Source organism: Fringilla coelebs, assembly GCF_963513975.1.
Source record: "Fringilla coelebs genome assembly, chromosome: 27".
Lineage (NCBI taxonomy): Eukaryota > Metazoa > Chordata > Aves > Passeriformes > Fringillidae > Fringilla > Fringilla coelebs.
The window spans coordinates 1,948,454-1,962,432 of NC_140053.1; the positions used below are offsets into that span (position 1 = coordinate 1,948,454).

The 13,979-nt window shown below is 44.2% G+C and overlaps 1 protein-coding gene across 1 annotated transcript in view; it reads right to left on the reverse strand.

The window, feature by feature from the left end:
* TANC2 (tetratricopeptide repeat, ankyrin repeat and coiled-coil containing 2) overlaps positions 1-13,979 on the reverse strand; it is a 125,897-nt gene that overhangs the window by 56,539 nt on the left and 55,379 nt on the right. The window contains exons 6-7 of the mRNA XM_084222419.1: positions 12,983-13,131; positions 7,291-7,477 (exon numbers count right to left, since the gene is read on the reverse strand). Coding sequence (XP_084078545.1) covers positions 7,291-7,477; positions 12,983-13,131 — 336 coding nt within the window. The remainder of the gene's footprint in view (positions 1-7,290; positions 7,478-12,982; positions 13,132-13,979) is intronic.

Below are 13,979 nucleotides of genomic sequence, written 5' to 3' on the forward strand. Positions count from 1 at the left end.
AACTGATCCAGAACATCCCCACGTTCTCCCCATTTGTAGTTGCTCTTCTGGCTTGCAGTGCAGTAAATCCCTTTGAGCTATTGACTTTTCTCTCATCTTTAGTCCCTGATGTATTCATTCAAGGTCATAATCTTAGTTACAAGTTGGGACGAGGTTCCCAAGCTTATCTGAGTGTTAGAGAATCACAGAATGGTCTGGGTTGGAAGGGACCTTACAGAGCCAGTCCCACCCCCTGCCATGGGCACCTTCCACCATGCCAGGGTGGTCCAAGCTCTGCTCAACCTGGCCTTGGACACTGCCAGGAACAGAGCAGAAGCAACCTGGGATAGTGGAAGCCACAGCTTCTCTGGGAAACCTTTTCTTTATCCATCCTAACAGATCCCCAACAGCTTCAATCTTCACTCCTACTTCTATGGCTTGGGTTTCCTTCTAAGGAGCGGGCTCAGTATCTTTGCATCCCATCAAATGTTCCAAAATTTAGTTGCTTGCAATGTATTTTGAAATTTAAAACCAACACATGAAACTGCTAAGAACTGGTATTTGTTGGCATTTATACATAGGCTTGGTGTCAGGTAAACATATTTATGATTTAGGATAAGAAAATCAGATAAAAACAGAAAACAGCTATTCATACACTTCTCTTGCTCCCTCAAATTGTCTGAGAAAAACCTTTGAAATTATTCTCTATTAAAAAAACTCCATTACAAAGACTGGGTTTGCAGGGAAAGGCATGCCATGTTTTCTATTCACAGAAAAAAATCCCCATTGATCCATTAGGATCCATTAGAATCTGTTAATTTTAAAGGCCTATCTCAGTATGTGTCTAATTAGTCTTTGTAGAAACAAATCAGCAGCTGACATCAGTCATCTTCCAACACATCAAACTGAGGAAAAACAAAATAACCATGTGTCAAAATAAGTTTTCTTTAAGTGAAACAACAAAAAAGAAAAAAGAGCTATTAAGTCCTGCTGCCCCTTTTTCTAATCAACAATTTGTGTTCATTCTAAACATAATTTTCTCTAGTTTACACTAAAGCTGTTTTATGTGCAAACTCATCATTGAAGCAGATATTTAGGACTGTTCCGTGTGGATTAATTTACCTGCTGAACAGCCCTGGATGATCTAAGTGCTGCTACACATGCTGAAGTGATGGCTCTATGGATTTAATCTCTTCTAGGAGCTATTTTAAACCAAAATAATTTCAACTTCAGTTAAAAAGCAAAAGCATCAGGTTAGCTGTGAGTCAGCAACATGCACTGACATGCTGAGCACATCTCCCATAGTGTGACCCCCAGAGCTGCTCAGACACTGCCCCTTCACTGTGACAACTGGAGAAAGCAGATTTCAGAAAGATAATTTCAGAAAATTTACATTACCTGCAACTATTAAGATGCAGAGTGATGTTCAGGGGAGAAAAGTTGTGAACACCAGATTGGCAGATAAATACAATCAAAGTGCAAAGATTTGGGCAGCCCTGAAATAGTCAGGGAGTTGGATCAGGTGGTCATTGTAGGTCCCTTCACACTGAAACATTCTATTCTATTCTATTCTATTCTATTCTATTCTATTCTATTCTATTCTATTCTATTCTATTCTATTCTATTCTATTCTATTCTATCCCATCCCATCCCATCCCATCCCATCCCATCCCATCCCATCCCATCCCATCCCATCCCATCCCACCCCATTTTATCCCATTCCCATTCCCTTCTTTTCCACTCCATTCCATTCTGACAGGATTAAAGGAAACAGCCTCAAGTTGCACCAAGGAAGGTGAAGGTTGGACATTAGGGAAAATTTCTTCATTGAAAGGATGGTGAAGTCCTGGAATAGGCTGTCCAGGCCAGTGATGGAATAACCATCCCTGGAAACATTAAAAAAACATGTGGATGTGGTACCTGGGGACAGTGGAACTGGAATTAGCTGGTCCTGAAAGGTCCCTTCCAACACAAACCACTCTATAATTCTATGATTTTTAAACACAAGGACACCTCATTAATCAAAAGCTCAAAAAAACTGCAACCTTTGAACTGACAGCATGCTCTAAACTGGGAAGAGATAAAACTGATCAACTCAAATCCATCAAAGAGCAGGAATTTTTGCCTTAAGCCATCTGCAGAGAGGCAGATCCTTCAACCCCAGGCTCCAAGGGACAGGTGGGACACGCTGGGGGTGCCACAGGGAAGAACACTTGAGGCTCTTCAATTGCTAAATCCAGACAAAAAAGCACAACCCTGGTGAAAAATAAATCAGAACTTTGCCATTCTTGGGCCCTGCTCCATCGGGTCATGCCAACCACAGAGCGTGCTGGAGAGCTGGGAGCAAACAAGGCACTGCAAGGATGGAGAAGGATGGGACAATGTGTGAGTCACACACAGAACAAGAGAAACCTGACGTGCACAGACAGCTGAGGTTCTCTACAGCACCCAAGTAACACCACAGGGACATAAATATAGACGTGTGTGCATATAGATTGGGTATTTATAGACACAGAGCTGTGTCTCCAGTCTCCACTGGTGCAGTCTCACGCTATTTAATGTGAGCACAGACAGAATTTGAGGCATCCAGATCATCTGACTGCTGGAAAACTCATAATGAATGATATCCCATGGAAAGGCCCTTGGATGAGTGTGGTGCCTGTCTGCAATCCTGTCTGCAGCTTTTTCCTGGGATTTGCTGGATCTCCCAGTCCCCATGGCCACAGCACCAGCTTCAAGCAGCTTTGCAGGCACATGGACTGTGGTGCCAGGAGGGAACACACTCCAGGAGTGCTGGAGTCACTTCACAATCCCACCCTGCTTTGAGCACTTCAGATTTACCCCTGCGTTTCCTCTGTCAAACTTTCCTTTTCCAACGTGGCTTGTTTCCCTTGGAAACAAAAGTTCTGATTAGGACTTTTTGAAAATAACATGGGTGAAATATTTTAATTTCTTTGGGCAAATAACAGAGCTATACTGAAGCAGCAGCAGCTCCCTCAAGACAGCACCTCAGCACTACAAATCTCCAGACAGTTTTGTATATTTACAGGCCACAAATGTTATTTCTCATTTAGTTGAAAGCTGGCCTATGCCCTGAGAGGTTTTCAACGGAATTTTTACCATCCCATCCAATTCTCCTCGAGGCAAAGACCATGCCTGGAAAACATCAACCTTTACATTCACCTTCCAGCTGTAGCTGTGGGAGCAGCAGTTTTTGTAGGTCCCACGTGACAATGACCAACAGCTGTATCATTAATTATATCTAAAGATTTATAGTGCCTCAAGTAAGAAAAAGGGTTTTGTTGATTTAAAGAAATAACTGCAGCAAAGCAATGAGCTTTCATATGCTGCACTGCAACGAGCTCCAAACCCAGCCTGAATTAACCTCATTTCACTTCAGCACCTCTTGCCTCATTCCATTAGAGACGTCCCAGCTAACACGTACAAGTTGGCAAGGAGTGAAATAAATTTTTTACCCTAATCTACATAAGCCTCCATAAACTCAGCCACAGAAGGATACACCTAAATATAGTCACATCACCCCAGACCACTCCAGCTGCCAAATAGAAAAACTTGGCAGGCAGAAAATGGAAGTCCAAACCGTTCCCAAGGGCAGGCAGCAGTCACACACTGTCTGTGCCCCAACAACCTTGGTGCATCTTTAGAACATTATTCTCTGCTGGACACCACCTGGCAGTGAGTTTATGGCATCTCCACACAAAAAAAAAAAAAAAAAAAAAACAATCCCAAAACCCCCAAGGTGTGTCCTGCTCAAGGCTTGAGGCCAAAATCCACACCACTGGCTGGATGTTTAACTTCTGGTCTCAAATAGGAGAAAAAGAAAATTAAGATTACTGGCTGAATTCACATAAACAATCCCACAAATAGACAGACATTAAACAGGTAAAGCCATTTCTGTGTCAGGCCTGGGGGTGTTATAAATCATGGTGAGCATGCAAAAGGTCTTAAAACGAAATGAAAAATACCTCGACAGTAGCATCACCTGACCCTAAATCCATTCTGTGCTAAATCTGAATTCCCTCCTGCACCACCTGACAAGCAGGATGAGGAATGGGATAAAGAATGGGATGACAAATGGGATGATTGCCTTGCAGGGCTCTACCCTGGCTGCTACTCAGGCTAGAAATGCAAGGTCTGGGTAAAACAGAACGAGACCCTCCCGCCTCCTGGGCCCACTCCCTGCAAACACTGTGAGACAGAACAGCTCAGCAAAGTTTCTGTTGAGAAACTGCAGTTTATTACTTGCAGAAACAAGGTAATTAATGTTGTAAAGCACACTCCACTACTGTAAACATGAAAGAAATCTGTTAAAAAGGTCCCAACTCTACAGAGGTAGCAGCCTTAATGATCATTCCCCAACTCTCTTTGGGGAATGAGCCCAACTAGAAGCCATTGAGATTCAAAAAAAAGAATCAGAAATGTTATTCATTATTAACAGAGCATTTCATAATACTGATGAGAATGTCAGAATTCAAATGCTTTAACTGTAAGATCACAAAAATATTTAACCTGAGTTAAATTTATCTTGATGTGCCTTTTGAGCTTTGTTCCCTTCTCAAAGCAGATGAAGTTGGAAACAAATCCATCTTGTTTCATTGTCAGCAGCATCTATTCTGCATAGCAGCATCTATTTTGTTTAGCAGGCACTTAGACAAATTTATTAACAAACCTATTTTTAACCCAAAAACACATACATCTGTAGAAGGCAGCATCTTGATGAAAGCATAGGAATAAAAGGAAAAAAATAGCAAAAAAAGAGTAACTGGAAGGAGCTACAGGCCAGGGATTCCTGGGAGGGAATAGGGCTCCTTTATATGTTATTTTCCATCAAATAAATCCACAAAATCCATACAGTATCAGACCTGTGCACTTCCCTGCAGCTGCAGGGCCAGAGGATTTGCACTGCTCACTGCTTTCCCTTTGAAGCTGCTTCCCCCCCAAACCTGTGTCCCTGCACAGGATGATCCCCTGACACTTCAGCAGGGAACAGAGTGCAGACCATCACAGGCAAAAAGTGTGGCCCCATTTCAACTTGAACTTCTAAATGAAGATGCCACATGGAAAGCAGCCATTCCTCAGGAGATTGCTGCTAATGACAGAAAGTGCTGCTTGGACATCACTTGGATAAGCTTTGCACACTGGCAAGGAAAGTTTGCTGCTTATTTCAAAGGATTGCTAAGACTGGTGGAGGTTTTTCTGGATTCTGCTGCATTCCAGGAGCAAAGTTTCCATGCTCACACTGGAGGGGCTGTGAGGTGCAAAGTTCCCTCAGATCAGCACATGATTCTTTGACCAGTTTTCTTTTCAGTAGCAGATTTTTGAACATTAACAGTTGGCTGCTTTTACATAGTGAGAGCCAAAAAATCCTGGAAGCTATTCAGAGGTTACAGTCAGGTCAGGATTTTCACCAGCCACTCTGTTTTACATGGAAAGGATCTCGTGGCATCCAAGAGAAAGGGCTGACTTGCTCCTACCTCTGCTCTTGTCTCACCTTCTCCCCCCTTCCCCACTGCTTTTCTTTTACAAATAAAGAATATCTGAATTTGAAGATCTGGGCCTTGTACCTTTTTTTTTTTAATCCTTTCAACCTTTGCTCAGCTCTTAGAACCGAGTGACAGCTTGGGCAGAGGCAGGACCCAGCTGGGCTCAAACACCCACTTGTGACCCTCCAGGCCAGCCCAGCTTTGGGGCTGGATGTGGGAGAAGGTGCAGCTCTGACGGTGGGATATGGTGAGCAGGGAAGTGAGGGGGTGGGATCCTGCAGTGACTTTGCCAGGATTCATTAACCTACTTCAGCACACAGCTCAGAATAGCTCACCCATTTGCATTTTAAGATCACGCAGGCAGAAGTGCTGCAAGGGTTGCTGTGGCATCCAGGAGCTGAACTAAGCCCAGATTCCCTGATCAGCCAAGCAAAATGTTAACCACTAGTGCAACTAAGCTCCCTAAATTATCAACCTGCCTCTCTTTCTTTTTTTTTTTTTTAACACCACATAAATTGTTAGCAAAATAAAATCTTCTTAAATTGGGGAAATAATCTAGAACATGTGGCAAAGACACCCAAGTGACAATCACCCTGTTTGATATCATATAAACATTAATGTTTTCCCATTATGCCTGTACAGTTACTGAACAAAATTAATCTGTGTATATTTTCTCCAGATTCTTTACACCTGCAACCCACAGATCACTCAAATGAAAAACCTGCTACAGCACCTACAGAAATTCACTGAAATTGGTGATAATTTAGTTCAGCTCCTGCCCAAAGCTTCTTCTTGCACCATTTAAATTTCCAAAAGTAAATTAATTGATGCAAAGTTATCAACCTCATACATCCCAACTTTCACCAGCTACTATGTAGTTTTACCTATGAGGAATGAGGGGTACAGATCACCTTGGTCACTGCAGTATAAACCTGAATAATGCAAAACCATTCCCCTAATGAGCAATCAGGATAAATAATAATATCTAAACAGAGCACTGCATCCAGCTCTGGGGTCTCCATGAGCTGGGGTGAGTCCAGAGCAGGGCACTGAGCTGATGACACGTCTGGAATCCCCCTGCTCTGGAGCCAGGCTGGGAGAGCAGGGGTTTTTCAGACTGGAGAAGGCTCCAGAGAGACCTTAGAGCCCCTTCTGGTGTCTAAAGGGGCTCCAGGAGAGCTGGAGAAGGACTTGGGATTGGGACAAGGGCCTGGAGTGACAGGACAAGGGGGAATGGCTTCCACTGCCAGATGGATGGGATATTGGGAATCAGGAATTGTTCCCTGGGAGGGTGGGGAGGACAGAGCAGCTGTGGCTGCCCCTGGATCCCTGGCAGGGCCCAAGGCCAGGCTGGACAGGACTTCACCTGGGATAGTGGAAGGTGTCCCTGCCCATGGCAGGGGGTGGAACTGGATGGTCTCTAAGATCCCTTCCAACTCAAACCATCCTGGGATTCTCTGACTACAAACCAAGCCTTGTTAGACCATCCCAGCACACTGGGGCTCAGCCAGCAGCTGTGGAGGGATAGAAAGTAAGAAAATAAAGACAGTGCAGGAAGTAGTCTCACACCTGAGGAGTTGCAGCTGTACTGATCACCAAAGATTAGGAACAGGCCTGCCCTTAACAGCTGTGTCCAATAGGAAGAATGCTAAAAGAGTGGGTTAGCTGGTTGAGATTTGTTAGCTGGGAAGAAAAAGAGTGCTGTGAGGAGCTGCCCATGAGAAACCACCAAGAAAGTACGAGACTTTTAAAATATGATGCCAACAAGCAGCAGCGAGGAAGAGGAAGGATACGGCGCAGCACTCACCGATGATGCCGCTGTCTCTGCTCTCCAGCGTGGATGTGGGGCTGGTGACAGCCCCATAGGTGCAGTCCTTGGTGGTGACAGTGGCACTGACGGGTGGCAGGGTGGAGCAGGGGCTGCTGGCGGGCGGCGAGGCCGTGCTGCTGGTCAGGGTGGAGCAGGGGCTGATGCGCTGCGTCACCGCTGAGCTCTGCGAAACCAGAGAGCAGGAACACATCACTCACCACAGGCACTGCCAGGGGGAAAGGCTTTCTCCAGCTCACACTTGAGGATTTGCTTTGTCTGCTGAGGTTAAAAAGTGCTTTACAGTTTGAAATGAAAACATCCGTTGGGCCACCCCCCACCCGTGGCAGACACTGGGCTCGTTTTCTCCTTCACGCTCCAGAGATCCCAGCCTCTGTGCTCAACAGGAGCCACAGGAAACATAAACAGTGGCATTTATCAAAAGCCTGATTCCATACTTGATCAGGAGTTTCGGTTGTTTTGTTACCACTGAACTGAAAGCTTAAAAAAAAAAAGGCACAAATAAGCAAAAATCGTGACAGAAAGGTAAATTTGGTGCTTCTGTTGAAGTGGAGAGCTCTGGGGTGGGAAACACACAGTGTGATCTCACCTTTACTTACAGTTACAGTCACCATATCCAGGAAATCCTACAAAGACCTCTGGGCCACTTCCATCTGCTCAGAATCCTTGTGGGGCTGCAGTTTTTATTTTGCTCTATAAATGTTTCCTCCATTCCAGTAAAACAACAGAGGTCCTTTATCTAGATACCAGATGGCCCTTCCCTGCCCAGGCATGCCTTCCCCACCAGATAAAGTTGAAACAAGCCCTCAATAATAGGGAAAATAAAGCAGCAAAAAGAAGATGCTGGTTTAAAGGTGATTTTTGGTAAGACCCTACAGGATACTGTGTGCAAGGAACCTGGAAGAGTTCATCCATCTGACCCTGTGCAGGGAGATGGGTTCATTAAAAATCCAAAATCATTCTTGAATTCAATTTGATACATGACAGAGCCCTTGTTTTAACTGCAGGCTACTGGATACAGAAGCTCCTCTGGAAAAAGCTTCTCCCTGCTGAAGACACATCCTGGAGCATCTGCAGGGGACAAAACTGCTGTGCAGGGCCAAGGTGCAGGTGGCTTCTTGTGTTCTAACTTCATCACCCTTACACTGGACTTCAGAGCTTTTTTTTTTAATAAACAGGCAATTTCAGCACTTTCCTTGCACAGGACTGAGTGACAGAACAGGCAGCCACTGACAGGGTGGGCACTGGAGGAGCCTCACCCTCCTCAGGAGGGTCCTGCCCTCGAGGATGGGCAAAAAGCAAGGTTTAAAAAATGGGAGTTTCAGCATGTCATCCTCCCTTGAGTTCATCTTTAGGGTTCTGCAGAGGGAGGTGAGCCCACATCTCCCACAGCTCTCCTGCACTGCTGCTCTTGGCACCTCACTGAGCCCAAGGAAGGAACAGCAGAGGTTCACTTCTCATCTGGAATTTGATTAAATGAGATTTCTTTTATTCTGTGGGAGCATCCCCATGTGATTGTGTGGCTTTGTATCCCCTTCTCTGTGGCACAGAAAGCAAACTGCATAACAGGCTTGACCTGTAATTTTTTTTCCTTCTCCCTATTCCGTATTTGAAACTTTAAAAATGTCTGTGAGGGACATATTGAAGTCAAACATGGTGTTTTATATTAGGACACCATAATGGCAGCTACCACGTGAAACCACCAGGAAAAAAACCTACTTTGTTCAAGTATCCCCATGGGGTTTGTAAAAATCCTTACTCAGAGAGTAACTGCCCTGGTGCTGGAGGCAACACAGAGCATCCCTGGCAGGGGGATGGGGCAGCCCCCTGGCCACCCCACAGCTCTGCTCTCATGCCAGAGGGAGCTGAATTGATCTCAGCCTAATTACAGAATATCCCAACATGGATCAGTGCATCAGCAAACCAGGGACACAGTGCCAATGTCACAGCTCTGCTGGAAGGTTTGTGTATTAACACAGACATCCCAACACAGCAGAAAATGAACTGTGGGAGTATTTCTGTGCTCATTTATAATTCCCCCATGGATCCATCGGGGTTGGTCTCTTCTTCCCAGCAACATGCATCAGGATAAGGGGAAATTGCCTGGAGCTGGGCCAGGGGAGGTTCAGGTTGGATATTAGGGAAGATTTCTAGAGTGGTCAGGCATTGGAACAGGCTGCCCAAGGCAGTGGTGGAGTCACCACCCCTGGAAGCCTTCAAACAACCAGCAGATGTGGCTTGGTGACATGGTGGGATTCAGCCAAGGACTTGATTATCCTGCAGGTCTTTTCCAACCTTAATAATGATCCAGTGATTCTAAAACACCAGCAGTGCACATGATGGCTCCCAACACATGGTCATCTCTACTGAAGTACCTGGGACAAGCAAAGCAACTCTCTCCTCTCTCCATCCTATTTAAAGTGCACTGGTAAATCCCATTTGATCAGCTTACATATGGGGTCTTCAAGAATGTAAAGCTTTATTACTATTATAAATTCCTGTGGAGTTTTTCTATGTCTTTGTTTTAACTGTCATTTTAAACAAATTCCCACTGAAACTTATCTCAGTATAAAATTACATCCACTAAGTTTAAAACATAGAAATCATTGCACTATAAAGCAAATTAAAATTCAGTGCAAGGATGGTACACTTATCTTCCCTCCAGCTGATAAAACTATTGTTTCATGAAATGCCACAAGTGATAAAAGTTCCTTTATTTGCTGTGTTATCAATGCAGCTCCTGAAGAACAAGTTCCTTGCAACTGGAAATTATGAAATAACACAGTATATCACTTGGCATTGATTGACATGTTTTATTTTTGTATTGATATAGAAAAATGTTCCTCTGTGTGAGTTTTAAATATAAATTTCCATTGACAGTACATTCTGTATTATTATTGCTGCTGTTTCATCTGTCACATTTTCACTGAACTTTGAAAAATTACTCTGTTCTGCCAGAACCTCAGTGTCCTTTGTGCTGCTCTGGCAGACAACACAGTTAGAATTTCCCAAAAAGTAGGAGAAAAAGGATTTAGTCCTCAGCATTTGGGATCTCCCATTAAGGAAATCACGATTAAAAGCGAAGAAAACATTCTATTTTATTACAGTCTGGATTAGAGAATATATCCTTGGATATATTCAAAATAAGGCATTGTAGAGATGCACAGATTGAGCAGTTTCAGTGCAAATACTCCCATTCCTTATCTTCCTTTCAGCTCAAGCACTGGTGAGATGGCAAATAATTATTGTCTCACCCGAGAAGGGAAAGCATGGCTGGAATAACAAGCAGCAGCTTTTGATACAAAGAAGGTTTTCTTTGCTGAGCTCATGTAAATTAACACATTAAAACCCAAAAAATTGTTCTAATTTTTAGATTCAAGTGCAAACTATTGGTCAAAGTCTCAATCAGAATTTAATCAATCAATGGCTAATAGAAGAATTAATTTAATTAATGCAAATCCCATAAACGTCTCATTGCACGATTTTCAACATGATTGGAAGTAAGGCAGTGGAAGAAACTCAGTGTGGGATGGAGATCTGGAGAGGTTTTACCAAAATTTGCTGCAAATCAGAAGCAGCTTTAGCTTGGACAGGATTTGTTTGCTGAGAACAGCCAGTGGGAGATGGCAGAGTCAGAAGAGAGCCCCAAAAGTGTGAGATGGCTGAGGAGGAGAGGCTGATGGGGAAGGTTCATTCAGCCTACAGAAAGGACAGGATAGCTGCATCCAAGGATAGCTGCATCCTTCCACTATCTGCAGGGCCTGGAGAGAAGACACAACCACGCTCCTCTCAGAACTGGAAAGGGAAAGGACACGGAGCTGCAGTCACAGCTTCCATCCAGGATGTTTTCTACCAGGTAGAAAAATTATGTTTTAAAGGTGGTGAGCCCCATGAGAGGCTGTCAGGAGAGACCTCCATCAGTGGAGATGTTCAACCCCTGCCTGGATGAGCCCTGAGAACCACAGTCCCTCCCTGAAGCCAGCCCTGCCTCCAGGGCTGCATGGATGGGTTGACCCCGCGAGGTCACTTCCAACCTTGAGTATTCCAGGATTCAAGGCAAGTGCTGACATCGGGAGACACTCAAAAAGGAAGGAAAAAATTAACTTGGTAATTGAGGAACCAGCCTCTCTTTATCTTCTCCTGAACATGAATAGCATTCAAAGGCCCTGGAAAACTTTTTCATGCAAAAATTAGCACACAGCCCAAGATACCAATCTAGTTTAGAGGACAAGTCTGCTATTTCTCTTTAGATTTTTTCTTTTATTTATTCTCCAAAGACATCTTTGGCTTTAGAGAAAAGATTGGATTTTAATTTCTGTCAAAAGGTAACAACAAAAGGAACCATTTATAGTAGAAAGCTCTGCTTGGCTTTGAAGTATTCAGTTGAAATAGGCGCCTGTTAAAAGGACATTTTCTAGCCCAATGTATAGTACAGTCCATTTTAAATCCACAACTTGCTTTAAGAAATTGAATGGGAAGTGTTAAAAGTGTAACATACGTGTTAAAGGCAAAAACTTTATATAAAATCACATTTCTTGGCTCTCAATCAAACTAGCTCATGCAGGAGATCAAAAATGTCTTGTGTCAGTCAGTCAACCCAGCCTGGCCCTGGGACACTGCCAGGGATGCAGGAGCAGCCACAGCTTCTCTGTGCCAGGGTCTGCCCACCCTCACACAAGGAATTCCTTCCCAATATCCCCTCTAACCCTGCCCTCTGGCTGTGAGAGCCATTCATGTCCCTCCAGGCTTTTGTCCAGCCTCCCTCTCCAGCTCTCCTGGAGCCCCTTTAGTCCCTGGAGGGGGCTCTAAGGTCTCCCTTCTGTGCTGAGGACAGGCCACTTTTCACTGACTCTCTTTTTAAGGAATTCAGGTTCTCTGAATTACATTTATGTTAAATATTTGAGTGACTCATGCAGAGTCATCCAATGCTAATTAAAAGAACAGAGAATTGGAAGTGGTTGATGAGTTTTGTGCTCTTCTGCTACATACTGGATTAGCCATCTGTCAATTTAAATACAAAAAGGGGTGGGGAGGAAAGGCCTCCTATTTTCACTCAGCAAAACTGCTAATTGTCCATACCTGAGGAAAAGGAGGGAGAAACTCAGGCTCAGGCAGTTTCTACAAAACCTGTATCATAGCCCAAAGCTTTCCAGCCAGCCAGGGTGTAACAAGCTCCATCACAATAAAGATTTTGTCATTTGCCTGCTTTATCTGTTTTCAAGCATGAAATCATCTTGTTGGGCAAATATGAGCAAGAACCATGACTATCTGTAAAATCAGACTATTACTATTTCCCTCTCCCTTCTGCAGAGACTGTAAGTCTTTATATAACACCACTGAAGTACTTCTGAAATATCACAGAGAAGATGCCAGGCAAGTACAGATTATTTTGGTCACCATAATCTGATTAGAAACACTGCCCACTCCTACATTTGCAGAAACAGAAAAACAACAGAAGCTGTCTCACAGGGCTGATCCTTGAACCGTGGCCTGCTGTTCTGCGAGGATGAGTCACGGTGAGATGAGGAGGTACAACCTTTACCTCAGCACCATGATTTCATTGTTACACTGACACACCTGGTTGCCATGGAATTAAACAACAACCACCCCATTCCAAACTCCACAGGGATCCCAACCCATGGCACTGGGGATCAGGGGATGGGGGCCATACCTGGTTCTCGTCCTGCACCTCCATGCTGTACTGGGGCCCTGGCTGAACCTCCGTGACTTTCTCTCCCAGGAGGAAGCCCAGGCGAGTCATGAGTGTGTTCGCTGCCTCATCTACAGATGGAGGGGGTCCCAGCTCTTGCTCAGTATCACCTAAACACAAGAAAACCAGATTCAGACAGGAATTGTTGACTTTTGGCTGCTTACTTTTACCCTCAGTGTCCGGGTTTTCAGGTTATTCACGTTATTCAAGTCTGTTTTACACTCCATGCTGGTCATTAATTTTAGGTCATGTACCACAGACAGAAGTTTTCTCCAATGTTAACTGTTACTGCTCCTCTCAGTGCTCATTATTTCCTCAGCACCTCCCATGGAAGCACACCTAGGTGTTTGTTCCTGTAGCAGAAGCACCAGAGCTACCAGGAATAAGATTTTCTGGACCAGCATTGGAGAAGAATGTTTGCTCTCTTCCCTCTGTTTCTCACAGAGAAGACAAAGCCACGAGAGCCATTTGGAAGGTGCTCCACGAGCTGCAGAGCAACCAACCTGTGCTACTGAGCAGTTAACAGGAAAGACCAGGACAGAAAATACATTTGTGGAAGTGAAACCTCCACTGTCACCTGCTGTCCCCAACACACCCATGGTCATACAGAAATCAAGTCTCTCCAAATACAACTCACTTTCTGCACTCCCCCTATGAGCCATGCCACAAATTCCCATCAGGTCTGCAAAACAGGCCAAACCCAACATTCCTAATGATTTTTAAATTTTTTTTTTTCCACCACCTGTACGTAAAGAAGCACAGATGAGCTTCTAGCTAGCAAGGCACACTGGGAAAAATGGCATTTCTGTATCCTTTTAATTTTATAACAAAAAAGGAGGAACAAAAACCTGTGGAGGCTTTTGACTTGCAGTATCACACATGTAATTTGGGTTCTGAAAGTCAAGTTCCTTCCTGCTCACACCAACAGCAGGGTTAAAGCCTGAAGGTCAAGTTCTTA